The sequence below is a fragment of the Mytilus galloprovincialis genome, chromosome 3 (assembly GCF_965363235.1).
Source record: "Mytilus galloprovincialis chromosome 3, xbMytGall1.hap1.1, whole genome shotgun sequence".
Classification (NCBI taxonomy): Eukaryota; Metazoa; Mollusca; class Bivalvia; order Mytilida; family Mytilidae; genus Mytilus; species Mytilus galloprovincialis.
The window spans coordinates 38,895,692-38,918,559 of NC_134840.1; the positions used below are offsets into that span (position 1 = coordinate 38,895,692).

General features: G+C 32.7%; 1 protein-coding gene across 3 annotated transcripts; it reads right to left on the reverse strand.

Moving 5' to 3' along the window:
- Positions 1 to 254: 254 nt before the first annotated feature.
- Positions 255 to 20,554, reverse strand: LOC143067889 (collagen alpha-5(VI) chain-like). 3 transcript variants are annotated; one of them, XM_076241496.1, is made up of 14 exons: positions 20,413 to 20,554; positions 18,944 to 19,513; positions 16,832 to 17,398; positions 16,054 to 16,614; positions 15,128 to 15,145; positions 14,319 to 14,882; positions 13,605 to 13,634; positions 12,596 to 13,153; positions 4,538 to 5,101; positions 3,155 to 3,211; positions 2,621 to 2,675; positions 2,421 to 2,560; positions 1,323 to 1,372; positions 255 to 309 (listed from the first exon to the last, which is right to left on the reverse strand). In XM_076241496.1, the coding sequence occupies exons 1-14, from the start codon at positions 20,486 to 20,488 to the stop codon at positions 271 to 273; spliced, it is 3,849 nt and encodes a 1,282-aa protein (XP_076097611.1). In that variant the 5' UTR covers positions 20,489 to 20,554; the 3' UTR covers positions 255 to 270. The 3 variants fall into 3 exon arrangements, with proteins under 3 accessions (XP_076097611.1, XP_076097610.1, XP_076097612.1); XM_076241495.1 differs by having other exon boundaries at positions 2,421 to 2,675; XM_076241497.1 differs by lacking the exon at positions 1,323 to 1,372 and having other exon boundaries at positions 2,421 to 2,675.
- Positions 20,555 to 22,868: the final 2,314 nt, after the last annotated feature.

The window sequence follows — 22,868 nt, forward strand, 5'->3', positions numbered from 1 at the left end:
GTTCCTTCCTTCAGTTTTGTTCTCCACGGATGGATATTAAAAAATGGAGGGTTCATATATCTTTATCATTATCGTATACAAAGAAGTTGGGGATTTTGCACTGCTAAAATATATAAAACATTTTTATTTTAAATATATCGATTAATGATTCTTAATGTAAACCTTCAGTTCCAAGAATATATGGTTTTGGATTTGATTGTCATTTTTAGTCTCAGTTTTTATAAAAAAAAAAAAAAAAGAAAGCTAACAGACTCTTTTATTGTTGTCAATTTATTTTAAGAAACTAACACTGGAGTTTTCATTTCTTTGCTGAAAAAAATGAAAATATACATAAATTTCATAATTAGATAAATATATATATATATACATGTATAATTGTTTTTATTCTATCAACTCTTACCATATTTAATTTGCTATTTATTTGAACCAAAAAACAAATCTAAATCTGCAATGTCTAGCGTTTGTGATTTGGTTTATAAATATTGGAATTGGAAAAAAATGACAAAAAGGTTATAATTTCGAATAAGAGATTAGAATAAAGAAATAAATGCGCAATTCTATACGATGTATCACAGCATATATTATACTCCTGACAAAATCACAAAAATCCAATAGAAAGTATTAACATCACATGGAAAAATACTATTTCTTACTTAAAAAAAATACTGGCAAATTAGTTACTTCCAAGAGCTAATAGACAAGTTTTTAATTTTGTATTTTTACTAAAAGTATAGTCCAAACGTTTATACGTATGCTTCACTAAAACTTGCAAAAATATAACTGTTTTGCGAGTTATTCAAAGCTGCAGCAGATTTAAAAAAAAAATCCCATTAAAACTTATTTTACTTGCATCATTATAAATACAATAAACTTTACAGGAGTTTGAACAAAAATTCCAACCGTTTATGATCCAATACAAATCAAATCTTTATACGAGACAGTTTAAAGTAAGTAAAATAAACTGTACATTTATTTTAATTTGTAGAACATGTACGAACTGGAACACAACATAGCAATTAATTTTCTGAAAAATGCAGAAAACAAATTGATTTTATGTTAGCGGATGCGTAACTCAATGTTCACTAGCATAAGAGGTCCTCGGCCTCAAATTGCACTTTTTTAATCAAATGTATCGTAAGCAAATGTCAACTGCACATTAACTCATTCCAGAAACCAGAATAAGTATTGCTTACGCCAGACGCGAGGTCGTCTACAGAAGATCACCAGTAACGTTCCAATAAAAAAAAATGTATTAAGGAACAAACTTAAGACCGATGCTGAGGAGCTTTGTGGACCCCCGAAAAGTTTTGCCAAATACCTACCCCTGAAATTGTTTGCCTTTCGTTAAAATCGCCTGTTACTGTGTTGGGATCTGTAAGAAAAGTAACTAATATAATGATGCGGGACCGGACATACTTTTTTTTAAAATAGTCATTTATATCAAGGGCAATAAATATACATAATTTTTATTAACTTGTCGCAGATACTCATATACAGAACGTATAAAATTCTGACGATCTATAATTGCTATCATTTAACAACTATCATAAACATGTCCGTCCGTCATTTGTTTTCTCTTTCTAGCCATCGACATTTAAAAGGGGTCGTTTAGACAAAAGAAACAGAATTAAATGAAAAATTCCCGTAGAAGGCTAATAGCTGCCAAATTTTAGGAAATAGGTATTTTTTAATCCCTGAAGAATCAAGATTAATACAACAACCAATGAGACCTCTCTCAGGAATACTAAACATTTTGGGCAACGACATTCAAAGAAATAATTCTGAAATACCCAATTGCGTCCGGACATCAAGGAGAAATACAGTCATCATCACATTAAAGATTTAATTACAGACCAAAATCGTCATCTACAAATGCTACTTTCGTTACTAATAAAAACACAAAAACACTAATGACAAAAAGTATGTAAATACCCTTAAATATGACGGATAATTTTTGGTGTACTGGAGATGGGACATTTTGAAAATATCAAAAAATACCCTTGGAAATAATTAATCAGTTTTTGAGTAATTGATTATGAGGCCAATTGCCATCAAAAGTGGCAAAATGCTTTACAAATTTAAAGCGTTGAAAAAATATCAAATAAACACGAGGCATTATATGTATATATTGCGTGACTTCAATTGAACATTTAGTTTTTATATTAACTATCAAATTGCAGGCTTTACCTTATATTCAACTTATTTTTTTACAGAAGGCTTATTATACTCCCTCAACATTATCTCACATATTCAACGATGACAGATATGCAATAATGTCTGTCTGGCGAACATTTATTGTTTCAAACCACAAATATGTTTGTTTAAGCATTGTACATCACCAAACCAAATAAGTATATAATCTTGTTTGTTAATTCTATTTTAATATTGTGGTGCAACTAACTTAACCAATTCAATTTCACCTGGTGATGGTGTTAATGCAAATGCTTGTGCAGGTGTTTCACGGTTAGACGTCGTTGTTATAGGGTATTCCCGGTTAGGATCTGGGGTTTCAATGTTTGGCTGTGTTGGGGCTGGTGTTTCGATGTTTGGCTGAGTTGGGGCTGGTGTTTCGATGTTTGGCTTAGTTGGGGCTGGTGTTTCGATGTTTGGCTGAGTTGAGGCTGGTGTTTCGATGTTTGGCTGAGTTGGAGCTGGCGTTTCAATGAATGGTTCCACTGAAAACGAATAAACATAAAATTAAAGTGCAATTTTTATTTATACCAATAATGAAGATGATAGTACAAGAATTGTTATATGACATAGTTTTTAACAGAACACGTTGAACTTCAGAGGACGTTTTGAAATGATTCACGTCTCATTCAAAGAATTCGAATTGTATTCAACAAATGTTTTGCCCAAATGTTTCAAGTAAAAGACATGTTATATTTAAAGTAGTATAACGCTGTTCGAACTTCATAAGTCGATTGAGAAAAAAACAAATCCGGGTTACAAACTAAAAATGGGGGAAACAAATCAAATATAAGAGGAGAACTACGACACAACAGAAACACAACACTAAAAAGCATATGTCTGTTAGAATATAAGACTGCATTTAATGCAAAATCAAACTTATTAAGACAAAATTCAAACTTCCAATAACCGTCACCATTACTTCCTCAATGACTATTGCATCATTAATATAAAAAGATGTTACCTGTTGTGGCAACTGTAGTCGTAGGTAATGTGGTTGGCGGCAAAGTTGTTTTTAATGCTGAAAAAAATGAAATTGTAGGTTTCAACAAGATGCTAAGTAAAAGTATATTTTTCAAGTATTTTTCGTTAAGATAAATTTTTCTCCTTATTTCATTATAGCCAAGGTGTATATGCACCATAATGTGTAGTTTTTACCCTCTCTATCTCGGTATTATCCAAAACTTATTCTTTAAAACACTTCGTGGAGACGCATATGTGCACTTCATTAAATGCGTTTGTTTTTGCAAATGTCTTGATAGCAAAGACATGAAAATGTATTATATATTGAATTAGCCCGGATCTATATCTATTATATTCTGTAAAAATCAACCAGATATTTCATGGTCAGTAGAGCTACTTGCAAAAAGTACCAGTCCTGAGAGGAATTTTCTGCTATCGACTTGTATGTTTCACAAATACACCTCTTGAACACGACATGTCTGCCCAACCTTTACATTTTCTACATATATTCGACCTTTGTACTGAATAACTATTTTCTTATATTTTTTTAGAAAAAGTGAGAAAAATGGACTCTTTAGTCGATTGATTTAAGTTTTATGCAGTTTATGTTTTACTTTTGCGCATCAATCTATTTTTGTCTTATGCGTCAAGTATCTACTGTCCCTAAGTAAAACAATACGGGAAAGCGATTCGTATTCCTCGAGGATAGACACAATGGGGTATAAAACTATAAGACTAGTAATTATCTCCACCTCAATATTCCCAGCTGTAATAAGGTTGCGAATGCATCTATTTCTTTTTATTTTCTGCATTTTGGTTGGGTTGTTGTCTCTTTGACACATTCACGTTTTCATTCTCAATTTGATAGTGCAACATTGCATCAATATCTTTTTTTTTTAATTATTTTATAGAATCATATTCAAAACAGTGTGACTGTGGCTATTGAATGACGACCTAAATTATCCCATTGACTGGGACAGATTGTGTGAATGTTTGTCTGTAACGACCACTGTTCACTATGTACTTTTTAATGACACTTAAACTGTGGGGTCACCAAAGGTTCTCAACACACAAATAAAGTTATTCGAAAAAATAATCAGGAATAACACGATGTTTTGATTTACATCAATAATATAAATCAAAATATAAAGGTTATTCCTGAGTAATTTTTCGAATTATTTTATTATTAAAGACGTTAAGAACCTTTGATGACCCCACGGTTTAAATTCTATAATAAGTAAGTAGTGAGCAGTGGTCTATACAGACATACGTTCACCTAATCTGTCCCAGTCAATGGGATAATTTAGGTCGTCAATCAATGTCCACAGCCACACTGTTTTGAATATGATTCTAATTTAACATAGCACTAAATTGTCAATCTTACCATCACATGTAGCACTTTTGACTTCTTGTTGAATCTGTTGTAGAGTGATAAAATCTTGAGTATTAAACACGTGTTTAGAGTCGGTGGCTATTACGTTCAACTCGCTCTTATCTATGCCGCTACCAACTCCAATGGCTATTACAATAGCGTTCTCCTGTTTAAGAAGTGCTGCCTGCGCTGCAGTCAGATTTTTGTTTGTTGACGCTCCATCTGTAAGGACTATTATAAAGTGTTTTGAAGAGTTTCGTGCTCCGTGAGAAGGGAGAAGGTGTTGTTGTCTAATCATCTGTAATGCATCACCAGTCGCTGTAGTGCCTGTTACATATGTGGCCTTTTGAATAGCATCTAGGGTGGATTGTTTGTCCCCGTATTGATTTAGGAAGAACTCATTGTGAGCTGTTGATCCGAAGGTGACCAATCCGAACTGGACATTGTTTGGGCCGACCGGTAGATCATTTACAAAGCGAGACATGAAATTCAGCTCATTTTGAAAGTCTACACTTGATTCACTGGATGAAGCGTCCAGAGCAAATATAATATCAGCACGTTGTACAAATCCACATGCTGTAATAAATTAGATGTTTGTTTAGATAAATTGAAGAGGTTCCTGCGATAAATGTTAATCATAAGGATTACACATACTATGAGTATCTCTTTAAGAAATTGTTGTAAATGATCAAAATATGGGCCCATTTGAATAAAGCCTTCCTAATGACTTACAACTTATCGATATAATGATTCTATGTCAACAACAAAAATGGACAGACCAATGTATGAATGTATGCAGCAATTAGAAGTATACATTACATACTGGTTAAATTAAAACTATGAAGAGATGTGTACATTTTGGATTATTTCTGAGTCTATTACTCGATATAGAAATTATAACTAGTATCCTTTTTTACTCTTTCCCTGCTGATATTTGACAAAAAAAACTAAGTTATGCTGAACCAGTAGTATCCATCATTTAAATCAAGTTTCTACAAATTACTTGCAACCGAACAGGCAATTTGTTGAATGTTAGGTATTTGATATATCATCATGAATTGCTTAAGGGCATACGATACAGTTACAGGGGAGGTAATGACGTTGCTAACGTAAAATGTTATTTTCACTGTTACCCACAGCCCAAGATGGAGCGGCCTTGCGTCGGTTAGGGACTTCTCTTATATAGAATAACAATACCATGGATGCATCAATTAAACCACTGAATTAAAAAGTTGTATTAATTGTTTAGGGAAACCCCTAAACTTAACAGGTGATTAAATTCTACAAAATAAACGATCACAGCACGATTTGAAAAAACGCTTAGGCTGTCCGTAACTTAAAAACAACTTGTCCGTAACTTTTTCATTATACCAATAGGAATGTCCGTAACTTTCAAAGAATCGACATACGTGGATGTAATGTTTTACTTATGATAGAGATTGCATCGAATACATAATCAGAAAAGAAGTAGATCTCTAGTATGATATTCATTCATGATAATTCATTTGAATTAGAATGGAAGACAAAATTGGGAATAATATGAAAAAAATAACGATAAATCCGTTAAACTTGGGTCTGATATTTTATAACGTCGGGATACCCAAATCGCCCAGTTCGGAGGGTGGTTTCCTACCATTGCAGATAATCTGTTGAACCATCATTGTTGACTTTTATTTTTGAAAAAGTAGACTACACAAGTATTTTTTACACATGCATGTGGCGTGTATGCATTAACTGTTTTTCTGCCAGCAATGACAAGAGTAGATCATGCGTAAATCTGGGATTATTTTTTTTTTTTTGGGGGGGGGGGGGGCAAAATTGCCCAATCACATGACAATTATCAAAGGTTCAGCCAAAAACAATTATATTTAAAAGACATTCATTTCTATTGATTTAAACAAAATAACTTAATTCTAAGTCCTGACATTACGATTCGATGAGAATTTAAAGTGGTCTGTTGCATTCGATGCTTGAACTTTATAGATTTTCAGTAAATGAGAAAACTTGAAGACAGGACATTTTGTAAAAATGTATAAAACCTAGTTTTACAGCTAGCTGCATATTTCACTTGTATGCAAGTTGCATTAAATTTCATTAAATTGAACTAAACTAAAAGACACAATAGTTAAAATTCAGTGACATAAAAGGAATAAAGCAATCAGCATAGTGTAACAATTAGAAATAGTATATGAAAATATAAATAACTAAGACAACAGGGTAATATAATAGTTTAACAATCCCTGATAACATACAAAGAGAAATAAAAAAAAAAACATACTAGGAAACGTGTTAAAAAAAAACATAACACTATAACTTACTGGTGGGATGTATAAATACAGAGCCGCGTCAAAGAGTATAATTCATCAAAATACACATAAAAGAAACAGAGGTGAAAATAAACTGCAAACAGATAATTAAACTAAAAAATTTAAAGAGTATGACAAAGCCATGGTGCGAATCGAAATCGTCGATAAGACGCACATCAGTTAATAAAAGTTCAAACCATAACCAGGATCGAGTACTAAAAACCCCACATAAAACCTCTGTGGTGTAAGTATGATGCGTTAATAAAATCACATTTGGTGTTGAATGAGTAGTATAAACGGCCGTGAAGGTTACAAATATGATGTTTATTGTCTTCTAATTGTTGAAATTGTTGAAATTATAATTCTTAAAATTTTAAATCAAAAGTTACCCACATCTGAAAATAAAGTTACGGACAGTCTGCTTAGTTTCGATCAAAAAGTTATTATGCATTTTTTAAAGTTGGCCTTAAAAAGTTGAACTCTATATTAACAAATTTATGGTAATTGTTAGTTATTTCTTTATTCAATAATCCTATAAATATTTACATTCCGCATTAAAAACGTCGCAAAAGGTACATTTTGTATGAATTAAAAATATCAACGAGTTTAGAGTCCGCCACAGTCGTTTAAGCACAGTGATTTTCGCGACGTCAAACTATTACATATCGGGAAAAGATGCATTTTTCGACTGATTTTTATCATTCAAACTGATTTAATTTGAAAACGAGTTCATGGACCCCTATTTTTTAAAACGGCAATTTGTTTAATTTTGCAAGGAGATTATGTGACCCAAATTTTATAAAACTGTAAATAGAGGATTTTTTTAAATTTTGATAAACATGCAGCAAAAAATGACGTTTGTTTCTCTATTCATAAACATTTGACAAATATGAGTTATTTCTGAATAAAAATTGCATAATTTTTAATGATACTTATAAAATACAGAAGTTACCGATTATTTAACAAAAAACCATTTGTGTTTATCTTTTAAAACAAAAAAGTTATGTCTTTCTTTCGAAAAGGAAAATACGGACACAAATCTGAATTTTGAGCAAATATACAAAATTTCGACCTCATTTTACTCAAAAAGTAGCACATGAAGGTATATTTTTTATTACATATTTGATTTAATCAGGTAAAAAATAGCCTATATGCAAATTTTCATCAACTTGTAAATACAGGTTCAAAACTGTATCGTATGCCCTTAAACCTTCAGGCGTCTTACAAAATGCATAAATTTGGAAATGCCTGTAATAAAGAAGCATACCGTGCAAGGGCTGTATACCCAGCCAATGTCGTTAAAACTTCCATTTGTTGTACATATATACGTTTTGTACACTTTGACCATTAAGAAATTGGAAGTCTAATGCTGCACTATGTAATCTGATTTTCTGTAAGAAGAGAGACAACTATCGTTTCGTTACATCGTTGGCTTTAAAATATGCGACTTTTAACGTTCAGGATGAAGGTAAATCCAGTAAAAACACTTCGGACGCATGAAAATTTTGCATTCTTCCGTACTTCATACTGGCATGCGAATGCTTGTGCATCTGTCTTATAGTTTAACATTAAAGATTGAAAAAAATCGTTCTAAGATGTCTCTAAATACTGTTTTTAATAGATTTATGAAAAAGCTACCAAAGAATCGTACTTTTTCGAAACGTAAACATAGAATCGAACAAATTAGATTTTTGAAAAATGACGCGTCAGCGGCATTGTTCCAATACCATTGACCTGAACAACAGGAAGTCGATTATTGCCTCCGCCTACCGCACTCGATTTCATATTTACTATTTTACAAACTAACTGGTATCTGCTTGTATTCCGCTACACTCGAACAAAGTGTTGTAGTCTGACGGGAACCAGTTTACATACTTCATTGTATTTACAACAAAAATGTTGACCTGTCCATAGCAAGGCTTGTATAGTCCGCGCTTTTATTCTCCAAAATTGGACCTTCCAGTGGGGATGCGGACTATATAGTACAATTAGCAAGAAATAAGAGAACAAGTTCAATATTCGCGGCGAGGTGGTTTGTTTACGTTCCGCCATCTTTGTTAATGATATTGTAGAGGGCGCTCTCATGATTTTTCAAACTTATAATTTTAACTCATCCATATTAATAAGTTATTTCTATTTTTATAATATCAAATTAACAGTGATAAATATAATAACTAAACCTTTCATTACAAATTTCTTCTTTCGGTTCAATGCATTTAGAATTTGTAAACTGCAAAACGTAATCGGTTATTGATCATTCCGTTTTGGTGTTTCGTACCGACTTAAATGGTCTGTATAAGCTTAAGACCCTTCAAACATTAATGTGATAGGAATATTAAAGACTGTTTTACAAAAGGATGGAACTGTTTTATTTTTAAAGTCTCTGTCATGTACGGATTTCGACTCTCACCGGTTAATTTCTTCTTTTACACGTGTTTTTTAAACTTCCTTTCAAACATCGCAAAGTTCAAAATTGTTTTTTTAGGTGAATTAAACTTATTTTAACAATCATGAAGCGTTCTGGAATCATTTTAAGGCAGTTTCTACTTCTGTTTGATGATCGAAAACAGGGATTCTCAAGAAAATACCACAAACGATCGCAGAGGATTTGAAATGTACAACTCAAATCGGCACCTATTTGAAGTCAATTCGGCATCCAATAATATTTGTTATAATATTTTCTATTCAATTAATTAATAACTTTTACCAAGTACATAGTTAATATGTTGTTGTGTATGTATGTATGTATGTACTGGTAAATGCCTCCGATATCCGAAGAACCCCTCGAAAGCTGCGAGGGTACAGTGGCATCCATGTACACTCCATAACGGGATTAATGGATATGTGTCACTAACGTATATTTATACGACAAATATTTTTACAAGGACAATCAATCCCCACCCAACACAAAGGGAGTGCTAGGACACCGGGAAGTCTGTTATTATGGTGGAGGAAGCCGAAGTACTCGGAGAGAACCACCGTGCCACTCGGTGGAAACAGACAAACCAGAGAGATATCAGAAGATTGATCTTCAGGTCAAAGTAGGGGACAACTTGACCAACCGAGGCCCCCAACGTACCCATTCTAGTTTAAACTCCGGTCTGGGTACCAGAGATGTGTGTGAGAGGGTGAAAATTACCCTTCTAATGTACTGATATTTTTAGCACCCCGAGTGAGAATCGAACTCGGGACCTTCAGCACTGTAGCCATCGGTCTTAACCACTAGACCACGAACTCACATAAATAAAGGTAAACAACGAAGCCCTTACCCAAGCTGTTGTTTTAAGGTTCATGTGGACCCTATGGCTAAAATGGCCGTATATTCACCTCAAAATTTACTCTGAGTACAGACAAACCTGCGCATCTGTAAAACAATTAAGGCATAGCATGTCCTAGATAAATGAATTTTAAGTATGTTTTATGTTTTAGAAAAATAAAAACTTACCAGGATTTTGCCGTGCACTTTTTTTCATTCCTCCAGAAGATGCCAAAATAAACTAAGTTGGGGAAACAGGTTTGAGAACTTCCCCACAGGTAAAAATTAAAGTGAGCATTTTTAATTGACATGGACATTAGTTGGTTATTTAAACTGTGTACCTGAGTGGACCATTTCAAGGTAAACTCAACTGTTTGTTAATTTTATCATCTTCTGCAGAGACGAAAAAAAGTGTACGTCAAAATCCAGTTAAGTTATGAATTTTCTAAATCATACAATGCATTTGCATTCTATTTATCTAGGGCATGCTATGCCTTAAAACTTTTCCAGATGCACAGATTTGCCTGTACTAAGAGAAAATTTTGAGGTGAAAATACGGCCATTTTAACCATAGGGTCCACATGAACCTTAACAATGAGACAATTAGAAAAATAAAATGGAAAAGTACGAGTCCCTTTCAATAAATCAAACTTTCATGACAAATAATAGCAAATTTAAGGTGTTCTTTTTCAGGAAAGTTTAAACAGCATTAAGCCAACACTCCTGTAAAATGCTCAACTGGTTAAAAAATGCATCAAAAAATATCCAATACCTTTAATTCCTAAATATACCTCATATATATAATTAAAAATACATGTTCCAGACCGTATGAGTATTTGGACCGTACGCGTACGGTACGGACTGTATACGTATACTCGTACGGTCACACCATACGCGTACGGTCGGACCATATGAGTATATGCGTATGGTCCAGTACGAGCTAACCATTTATCACAATCTTTATTTTTAGTTTTATAAATTGTGTTCATTACAATTACTTTTAGATGGATAAATTGAACAATTGAAATTAAATATTTGTTTAATTGTATATCTGAATCCTATTATGGTACTCTCGCCCAAGGTGACACTTACTACCACAATAATGATATATTTTTTTTACATTTACATGTTTGCAGTTCATTCATGTTCCTTTGCATTTGCATTATTTTGTAAAGTTTCTAATATTCTAAAATTGTCATCCCACATCAATTTAATTTCCGATATCGTAAATTTCTATGATTATAATTCAATTAATGTATTACTGATCGACATGCTAAATACAAGATATTAACAGATTTAACATGTTCAATAAGCGTGAATTTTTGTATTAGTTAAAAAATAAAGTTTTTATTCCAATTACAATTGGAACTTTTCCATATTAATTTGAGAGTTAAGTTATGTTGATCTGTACATGAACTTTACATGCATTTGTAACTTATAAACTTAAGCAACTTCTTAACGATATTAATCAGACCGTACGCGTACGGTTCGACCGTATGAGTATTTTGAAAAAGTACGCATACGGTCCAGACCTTACATGTACGGTCCAAATATTCATACGGTCCGGAACATACACATTTAGTTGAGAAAAATAAATATATACAAAATGTACATGAACCCCCAAAAATGTGAAAGTTAATATTTTTGGACAATCCCTTCCTTAGGTATTTAACTCTTTTTGCTTAAATACTGAAAACAAATCTTATTTTTACTCTTTTTGCTTAGAATACTGTTAAAAATATATATTTAACATGGGTGACGAATTGAATATATCGGGTGTCGATTTAACCAGATGCCGATTTGAACAGGTGCCAATTTAACCAGGTGCCGGTCTGACTAGAATTCTTTGAAATTACCCGAGTTTCATTAGAACTTTGATAACAGTAACAAAAAGATTATTTAAAATTACCTAAAATTTTCTGGGAGAAGGGGGTTCGTACTATGTACCAGTGGGAAAATACAAGCCTTTCTACGGTATTTATTTGTACAATTCAGGTAGTCTTGACCTATTCATTTATCTTAAAAAAAACAGCCAGTTGTCATCTTCACTTCACACACACATATATACGAATATCAATTATATGCTTACGAGACATGTTGCATTGTTAAACTAATTGCGGTATGTGAAAATCAAAACTTGCATAAAAAATATCCCAATATCAGAGACAGTGGCGTCATTTTTCCTCAGAGCTTTCAGCTCTTTGATTGTTTGTTTGGGAGGTGCAGTTTTTTTTTATTATCGCATCCCTCGTGTACACCTCTAATTCCTTGTCTGGAAGGAGGGCATTTAACTTCGGGGGGTATGGTTTTCTCCTTAAAAATATTCTGATCCCCTATTTGATTAAGAAAATATTGTGGTCAAGCAGATGACCAAAACATCCCGACTCTAGACAAAATAAAACATAGTCCCTCCCACCTTTGAAGTCAAATGGTTGCTTCCTTAATGATACTCAACAGAAAAATAGGATGACATTGATTTTCTTATAAATTCATCGATAATTTACTTACATTGACAGGCAGCAAATGATATCTCTGACTTGATAGCTGTCAAAGAATTAAATCCAGCAACTGTAAACATATGCGAGGAGTCCGACGCAATATCGAGTAACTCATTTCGGTCCACGGAGGATCCGATTCCAATAGAAATAACTTTGACACCAGGCATTGTTTTCAGTTTATTTGCTTCTGTGACTGTATTTGTGTGTGAATAAGATTTGCCATCTGTGAGAACAACAACAATCTTCTGAACATTTGGTCGACCACCATGAGTGAAGGCTGTTGTACGAGCATACTTCAATGCATCGTCGGTATATGTCAGTCCACCATCATAATATACGCTGGTAATGGCAGCCACCAGTTGACTTGTACTTTTGTATTGGTCAAGTCGTATACGTTCATGGACAGAAGTTGAAAAGGTAGCTACTCCTATTTGTATATTAGCCGGTCCGATTACATACTGACTGGCAAAATCTTTTACAAACTGTAGTTGTTTTTTAAAGTTGGTTGGTGTAACACTTCCAGATGAATCCAGGAGAAAGTAAATATCTGCTGGTTGAGATCCACACTCTGTAATAAATTTTATAAGTGATCAATCAAAACACAAACCTGAATAGCATATACTCAACTCATGTGACACGCCGAATTGGAACTGAACAGAAACGAGTTTTGTATTCGTGCTTATACACTTACAATGCAGAGCAGGAAATCAAATCATTTGTGGAAAAAAAATATATAGAAGTAATGAAAATCAAGTTACATCATAAAACATTAACTCATTTCAAACTAAAACACCGCGATATTCTAAGATATACAATTTGCAAGTTTATCAATGTAGTTTAATGTAAATATGGGAATCTTTTATAGAACTATAAAAGAAGAAAAAAAAGTATAAAATACTGCGTAACTTTGTCTTTTTGTGGTATTTTCTCTTAAAGTAAATTGACGTGATTCCATTGTTAAATACACTTCCATGTCTTATCACAACTACTTTTATAAGTAATATATAATATAAACAAACCTGGATCGACAGTTGGTGGAGGTGTTGGCACTGTAAAAGAAAATTAAAATGTTTGTTAATTAATCTACACAAATACCTAATAATTATAAAATGTAACAGAAACCTCGACAGCAATTGTCGAAAGTCATATTTTAATGCTTTATCTACTGTTTGAGAATGCATTTTTAACTGTAAATATCTGGGGGCTTTTTATTACTCGGGACAAATTAGAGCTTGATATACTTATTATCACATAGAAAAAAAAACTTTTGTTGAAGACTATTTTGCCCTCAGCTTGTCTTTCACTTTTTGTATTGTTGGGCTGCTGTTTCATAGACGTTTACCTCACATCTCCTTGTATGTGACATTGCAAAATGCATTTTTTTATATGAATCATGATTTTTCTTAATTAGCAAACAATATGTGTTATAGAAAGAGGTCGAGCCAATTTCATTTGTAATTGTTTTTTTACTCCCAGGGTCAAAATGTAAAAGTTGTTAAGGTCTTTGTAATTTGATTATCAAAGATTGTATATCATTTACTTAAATAATTACAAATATTGATGCATGTCATATTTCATTAAATTAAAATTTAATTAAGGCGCTGTGATACTGTTAATTACGGTTAAGGTTGAAATACTTTACGAAACTAGCACTAATGTGAATAAAATGCAGGGGAAATTAGCCCTCCTCTTTGATAAACAACTTTTGCATAATCATTTCATTATAAACTTACTAGCACACGCTGCTTGATTTAGTTCGTACTGAATACCATTCAAAGCATCAAAGCCAGATACTTGGTACACGTGATGTGGACTGTCAGCGATGGTTTGAAGCTCATGGGTATTAACGTTGCTGCCAATACCTATAGCAAATACTGTTGCTCCTGTATCGTGCAGTTGTTTTGCTTGAGATGTAGTGGAACTTGGACTACTGGATTGTCCGTCAGTGAGCACAACCACGATTTGATTAGCTTTAGCTCTCTGTCCATGACTAGAACCATGTACATAGAAAAGTCTGGCATACTGTAATCCTTTGTCTGTATGGGTTGAGCCGCTATTGTAGGGAATTGAATTCAGTTTGTTAAGTACCGACGCCTGGTCATGGTAAGTGTTAAAATAAAACTGGTTAGATGCGTACGTACTGAAGGTTACTAATCCAATCTGAACGTTATTTGGTCCTATCTGGTATCGTTTCACAAAATCTTTAACGAAATCCACTTGTTTTTGGAAGTTGGCACTGCCTTCACTGCTAGATGCGTCTAGGACGAATACCACATCTGCCGTTGCTGCACCACAAACTATCAATATACCACATGTTTATTCTTTATAGTAAGTAACCGATAATAAGTTAGTTATAAATAAATTATTCATCTCCCCTAATAAAAAATAATAAAAAAAAATAAATATTGTAGTTTGCAAACAACCCTTTAGATCTATTTACTTTCATTTTATGCATTTTTGTGAATATGTAATAAACTATTTTATGGAAATTCTTACAAGTGACTAGCACTGATAAAAACGAGTTATGTGTATCTATACTTACGGCCTAATGGAGTTTCATCTGTAATATAAAAAACGGAGGTCATACAAAAGCTGTCTTGAGTATAATGTTTACCATGATAATAGAAACTGGCTGTATACACCTTATCGCTAATCCCGGCTGACCCGGCCGCTTGAACTTTTGACGCATACAACAATCACTTTTTCATTGTGGCGTCAGATATTTTGTTTTATGACGTCAAAATTTCACGGGAACCTGTGTGATGGCTATGGCGGACAAATAGCGATAAGGTGTATAAGGATACTTCCATTCCTGCTATATTATACGTTCTATTTGTTAGGTTGAAAATGTTCCTTACGTTTTCTATTCATTTATTTTCTGTTGAGGAACATTCAAACATCTAAAATATCTGCCATCCGTGCATCAAATTTTGTCGCATAAAATAATATAAAACTTGAATATGTTTAACATTATAAAACAAATATTTTCTTACAATCTCAGAAGAAAATTCATTTTGTGGAAATGAAAGGTCGTGATTTTGGATTATATTCAAGATTTGTGCTATCAGTATACTCCATTTTATTTTCCTGCACTTTAAACCTAAAATATGAGCCCATTTTGACAGTTTTGAAGCTTGTTTCAAAATACGTTACATATGAAAAACTTACAAAATTTCATACACTTAATGTGACTGATATATTACAAAATATTGTCATTAAGTTGTGTTCTTTCTGATTCTTTTAAGATTTTGGCATTGTAAACTCAAAGATAGAAGGTTCTTTCCGACTCTTGTACATCGTCTGCTTAATCTTGGTGTATGTTCAATTTAGATACAACTAGTCAACATACTATTTCAATAGACATTCGTGGGAAGTCTTAGACGTTAGGGATTGAGTATTTCAAATATTCAAAATAAACACAGAATAAATGCAAACTATCTACAAAAATATATAAAAAATGAACATTACCTTTACATGTCTGTTTTTCAAGTTCTAATGCTATATCTTTCAAAGCGCTGAAGTTTGCAACAGTAAATGCGTGTCCTGGATCTGTGGCAATGGTTATGAGTTCGTCTTTATTGACTGAACTTCCGATTCCAATAGATATAACTTTAATATCAGTTTTGTGGAGATTTCTTGCCTGAATTGCGGTGTCTGGTGGAGACTGAGACTGACCATCGGTCAAAACTATAAGAACTTTTGGAATACCATCTCGTGCCCCGTGTGCTTTCGTAAAGCTACTGTTTTTAGCAAAACTTAGGGCTTCGGCTGTATTAGTTCCACCCTGGGTGTATGGAACGTTTTGAAGAGCATTTAAAACATCACTTAGATTGGAATAAGTATTCAGCCAAAACTGGTTTTGTGGATTACTCGAAAAAGTAGCTAGTCCTATCTGCACTGCATCTGGACCAATGAAAAATCTGGAGCTAAAATTTGAAACAAATTGGAGCTGTGTTTCAAAGTTTGTTGATCCTTCACTCGAAGACGAATCCAGGAGAAAAACAATATCGGCCTTTGCTCCACGGCATTCTAAAAGTAATAAATTGACGAATAATACCATTATTTATATCAATATATTCTGTCTCATTGTCCAACCTTTTTATTTTTTGTAAAGGAAATTCGTTATTAAGATCAAATTGATTTTTATTGCAGTATTACAAAGATAACGAAATATGTAAAGATCGAAATATGTAAAGATCGCTTACTTAAAAATAAATATTCATATACACCATATGCATTAATTTACCATTTGTTTTACAAGCTGTCTTTTCTAAACTGGTCTGTAGAGTTGCTAAAGCATCAAAGTTGGCGACTTGAAATACATGGTTATTATCAGTAGCTATCTGCGTCAGTTCATTGGTATTTGCCCCGCTTCCGACTCCAATTGCAATTACTTCCGGTCCAGCCTTATGTAAATTCTTTGCCGCTTGTAACGTTTGGGGTGGGTATGTTGATTGCCCATCAGTCAAAAAGATCACAATTTGAGCTGCATCTTGTCTTCCGCCATTGGCTATTGAAAAACTGTCGTTTGTTACTTGGTTTAAGGCTAGATGAGTATTTGTTGTTCCCGTATGAAATTTAATTTTAGATATCGCGGATATAACAGAAGTTTTTGTAGAATACTGGTTTAATTTGAATTCCTTGTAAACTTGGTCAGAAAATGAAAGGACGGAAAATTGTGTACTTGTTGGTCCAACAGTGAACTGTCTCACCGTATTTTTGACAAAGTCCAACTGCTTTTGAAAGTCGATTGTTCCAATACTACTGCTTGCATCGAGTACAAATACAATATCTGCCTTTTTCTTTGAACAAACTGAAAGAAATACAAAAATTCAAAAATCTAGCAAATTTCAATTTGAAACAAATTTATGTTATATTGGGTATATTAACTATTGTACATACTTTGTGGTTTAATGCGTGTCTGACTTTGTAATAAACGATTGGTATGCACGAATTACACAATGTTTGTGAAATAGATTTCTGTCTATATGATTTTTTTAAATTATAATTATGCCATAACATGAAAGAATACTAGTACTTTATTGAGCGTGATTTGTTAATGATCCTTTTCATTGTACATTATAAAAAAATGTTCATGGAACAAATCATGTTGATAAATGAACATTGTTGTAAGAAAATGGTATCACTTTTGGGTAAACGATTATGAAAATGAAGTGTAAATGAGAGTTTACAAGGTGTCAGACCACCAATTACTTCCTCAAATTTAGAACGTATGAAAAAGTAGCCCTACTCTGACACAAAATAGTGCTTTTGATGTCCTTATTTACTTAAACTAACCAACAAATTTGCAGAAATGACACTTTTGGTGAAAGAGAAATATATCTAGACCTTTTTGAGCCAAAATTTACTTGTCTATGAGTTTGCATTAAAAATTGAGGATTGATGCGCTTCATAGTATACTAATTAAAGATTTCCAGAAAACCAGGGGGTTTTTTTTTTTTTTTGGAGTACCTCTGTTTCAAATGTCAGTTATTTTGTTAGAAGGCTTTAAAGGTATTGTAAAAATTGGCATATAGAAAGCTGATACATGTACAATTCAGGATATACCTGGTTTCTATGAAGTTAAACTTACGGTAAAATATTTAGAAAACTGTGAAAATTGCAAAATTTGGTTGAACAGATAGAGATTTTTAATTGGTGGTCTGACACCTACAAAGAAAGTCCGCAAATGTGTTTTTGTCCTCAGTATGGTCAAAAGTTTGCCGTTAAGACGTTTTAAAAGCAAGCAACAGTCAATGTGTGGTAATTTTCTTATATCAAATTATAAACATCTACATGTAAACAATCAATTCCCATACTTACAATGTACTGTGTATAGTTGAAAGAAGCGAAATAATTTACTGCCAAAAGATAGCTTATCAATTTTACAATGACTAAAGGCAATATCGACAGAGACAGTTGCAAACATAGGAAATACGTGCCTTTTTTATAAACGAAACGAAATAAAGCGGGATAAGAAGATGTGGTATATAATTTTCTATAAGACAACTCTCCTGCAGAGATCAAATGACATAAACAATTATAGGTTTTTATAATAAGAGTCAAATTATAATTCCGGCCGTTAGTTTTCACGTTTAAATTGATTTACATGTGTCAATTTGTACCTTTTATATATTTCTATGTGGTATGGTATTTGCTCCTCATTTGGCCGTATGGTTACCTATTATATAGTTGATAACTTTAACACCAATTTTATTTCTGGTGAGGGTAGTTGCCTTATTTGTTATCATTTATTCTTATTTTTTTTAGTGATGATGACCAGAACTGTGTTACTTTGTCTACTTTCATCTTTTTGTAAATGAATAACAAAAAAAGCTAAACAAAATAAACGTTCTACCTAATGATGGTGGTTGGCATGCAGCTTGTTGAATTTGTGTCTCTATAGTCCTCAGTGCATCGAAGCTTGCCACCTTAAAAGCATGTTGTTTGTCGCTAGCAATTGTTTCAAGTTCTTGTGACCCTATCCCGCTCCCAATTCCTATAGAAATCACTTGTGCTCCTGCTAAATGTAAATCTTCTGCTGCAGTTTTTGTTTTTGCTGGATCTGTCGACTGGCCATCTGTCAAAACTATGACGACTTTTTCAGCGTCTGGTCGTCCGCCATTTGAAGGAAGAAATGAGTTTTGTCGGACAAAATCTAACGCTAAGTGTGTGTTTGTTATTCCCTGTTGATATGTGATTTTGTTAATTGCATTTCTAAGGCTATAACTGCTAATATATTCATTTAACCAAATTTCATTTTTAACACTGGACGCAAAAGTTACGACACTAAATTGATTTCTACTGGAACCTACAGAAAACCTGCTGACAAAATCTCGAACAAAGTTTAGCTGTTTCTGGAAATTTGTGCTACCTTCACTACTAGATGCGTCAAGAACAAATACTATATCTGCCTTAGACGGACAATCTGGAAAATATAAACATAGAACACGACATTAAGAACTTCAGGGTTATCCAAAAGAAAGCAACTATTGATATTTGAACAAGTTATAAAAATAGTCATCAAAATAATTTAGACTGCTGCAGTCAAAGGAACTAAATTCTTTCTGAGCAGTTGAAATACAAAAACCAACAAAATATCACTAGTCATCTTTTTTTAAATGCATTTATGCGCGTTAATAGGATTGAATGATATATGCAACTATGTATTAAACTGAAACTTATTTATATCATATCTTGATGACATAATAATGACTATTTCTTTCGGCTGAGTTGTTCTCCATTTTCTAATATCTCTAGTTGGTAGATTTTCTATCATGTATATAATCATATTTGTTTGAGGATAGCTTTTTGTGCGGTACTCGCCTACAGTGCTATTGTTTTTTTTTCAAACACAAGGTCTACCGTTAAAACATAACTATTTTTGATAGGCTATACCATCGTTTACTTGTAACTAGATGTATATTGAAGAAACTCTTAGTGTCAAAAGTGATACTAAAATATTTTTTTATTCTTTTTTTTTTTTTATTCTTATTTATTTCATGTCCAAAGGAAATTGCATTTTACCGTTCTATCAATTTAAATGTTCAGTTAAAAATTTGAATACATTATTCTTAAATTCTGCATAAGATTTTTAATGTATGTTCAATATGCATGATATATTTTAATCAATAATAACATTAAAAAACGTGCAGTATATGAAAACGAAAAGAAAATACAATTAAATTCATCAGACATGACAGAAAGAAAAAAAAACATGGCCCAATTACATTTCAAATGATTTCATTCTATTATACAAACAGAAAGATGTATTTTCTACTTTTCAGTGGTCAGCAATCTAGATGCATTGTTCCTCTAAACACTTACTTGACGTTGAGAATTGTCCATAGCCATTTATAACGAACAGAGAGAGAAAAATGACCAAAACTGGTGCGATATACATGACACCAATCCAATGTGAATTCCTTTTAGATAGTGAGAAGTATACAGCCAGACCGACTACTGATAAGAACATTCATAACCTCTCAATAGTAGATTGGAAAAGTATACTCATTGGTTAATTCCTTGTTTGGATTTCTTTTTTTTCTATTCTTTGGTTTTTTGGTTTTTTGTTTGTTTGTTTGTTTGTTTGTTTTTTTTGTTTGTTTTTTTTTTTTTTTGGGGGGGGGGGGGTGCAATTTATTCAATTCGGATCCAAACCAAAAATGTACATGTCTACAATCTCATTTTGTAAACAATTGAAGTTATATTGAGGATATGTGGAAATTTTTCATGGAATGAAACGAAATATTGATGCATATTATAAACTACGATAATTATTGTGCATTTGGGACATATTTGAAGGTATAAACAATAGAAGTTTACTCATCTATGAAGATTTGGGGTTTTAGGCAAGTGTCTACAATATAACACCATTTCTATGATATATATGCATTATCCATATTCATTCTCATGCACCAATGCTTTAAGATGTAAGCTTACAATGAAACCATTGGAATGCACTAGATTATACGTGTTCATATATATGCAGTATATAGATACCGAGATGGTAATAAAATATTCAAAATACGAGAGGTCTTGTTGTTAGCTTAACACCTGCCAACTCTGTATATGGAACATTTGATAAAAGAAATTGTCCAGAATAAGGGGTCTATAAGTAGGTCAGTCTACATATAGACACGAATCTATCAGTATGGATAAGAAATGTAAAGTCCCATATTACATCACAATATTAAGCATGATCAACAATTACTCGTCTACATGGCAAAGGTATATATAAAAGGTGATGTGAACTGTACATTTGTAATGCGTCTGAGGAATGCCAACCATTGAACTTTTTTAAAGGTCAATTAGATGGCTATCATACAACCCACTTCGTAATAAATAATATAATTATCTTTGTCAGAATTTTTCATGAAAAATACCAGGATATTTTATGCTCAATAAAAAATTTGGGAGATGTAAATGTAAGTGCAATATTAATACAATAGTTTTGTTGCAGCACAAGATGTAACAGTTACATTAACCAAAACATATAAATATGAATTTGCCAGGTTTTTTTTATGTTTTACCGACACTGAATAACATAAACTAGTAAATTGTCTTTATGTTCTTAAAACATAATTTGGTGCTTTTAGTAACTATAGTATCTAACTTTTCTTCCAAACTGGAAAAGATAAACCTACCATTCTTAATTTAAATTTAAGGAGATATAGGGCATACATCAATCATAAATAATAATAACAGTTACAGAAAGACAACTGAAATCTAAAATACTTCTAGAGATCAACATACGAGCTTCAAAAATAGACAAGTTAAGAGGTTTCCATTGATATAATTCACTATTTGAATGGTATTGTGTATATCGTGAGGGTAAGATGAGTAATTTTAATAATAAAAAAAAGATCCTCATGTTCGCAGATCAGTTAAATATATAGTTGGCAGCTTAATTTTTTTTTCTTATTATAGTTTGATGTGGAGAGCACGCTGCAGATCTAAGTTCAATTCGAATCTACATGAATAATCATATTTATGACGTAATAAGTTAAGTTATAGCAGTTCAGAAAGTAGAAGACATGATCTTATAAATGAGCAGAACTACATTACGTTTAACATCGCCAGATCTACAAGTGTCTGTCCCAAGTCTTGTACGAGTTCGTGCAAAAATAACTAATTACTTTTTTTCTTATAATAGTTTGATGTGGAGAGAGCGCTGCAGACCTAAACGAGTTTCCGTTTCATTTTAAAGAAAAAGGATGATACGAAAGACAAACGGAAAGAGAAATAAAACATTTTTGAATCTTCGCTATTTATTATATCTATCTATTGCATAGTCAACATCATATTGTTCTATTCTATTCTTTTTATGTCCCTTATAGACATATAGCTCCTAACGTTTCTACGTGTTTATACCTTTCAGGATTTCAACCTTTCGGAATTTTGGGTTCTCAAAGTTTTCAACGTCGTGTTTTATTTTGATTTGAAAGTCAATGGTGAGTCAATGGTTAGTCTTTCAAAGACGAAATGCGCATCTGGCTTACAATATCATCAATAATCCTTTCATTGTACGTTTGTTTATATTTTCTATCGAATCATCGTGGTACTAAAAAGAATATTTATTTTGAATTAGTTCTATAAGAGATAATACTAATGCATATAATTGTCATTCAGATATTTAACTCAGAAGTTAAGCATCTCTCAGGGAGGTGTATGTTATAGTTATCCCACGAGGACGCGGTTTGTCAGTGTCAGATCGCCCGATGGCCGGAGGACAAAATTTCTGTCCCTATCCAATACACCCTCATTTTCCAGCGGCAGTCCAA

What these genes read in the sequence shown, in the direction of transcription:
- LOC143067889 (XM_076241495.1), bottom strand. Translation starts at nt 20,488, where the DNA reads ATGTATATCGCACCAGTTTTGGTCATTTTTCTCTCTCTGTTCGTTATA. An exon ending in GACAGCTTGTAAAACAAATG is followed by an intron (nt 16,615 to 16,831) that starts GTAAATTAATGC and finishes TATTACTTTTAG; the next exon opens with AATGCCGTGGAGCAAAGGCC. An exon ending in TGCATTAACACCATCACCAG is followed by an intron (nt 1,373 to 2,420) that starts GTGAAATTGAAT and finishes CTTTTCTTACAG; the next exon opens with ATCCCAACACAGTAACAGGC.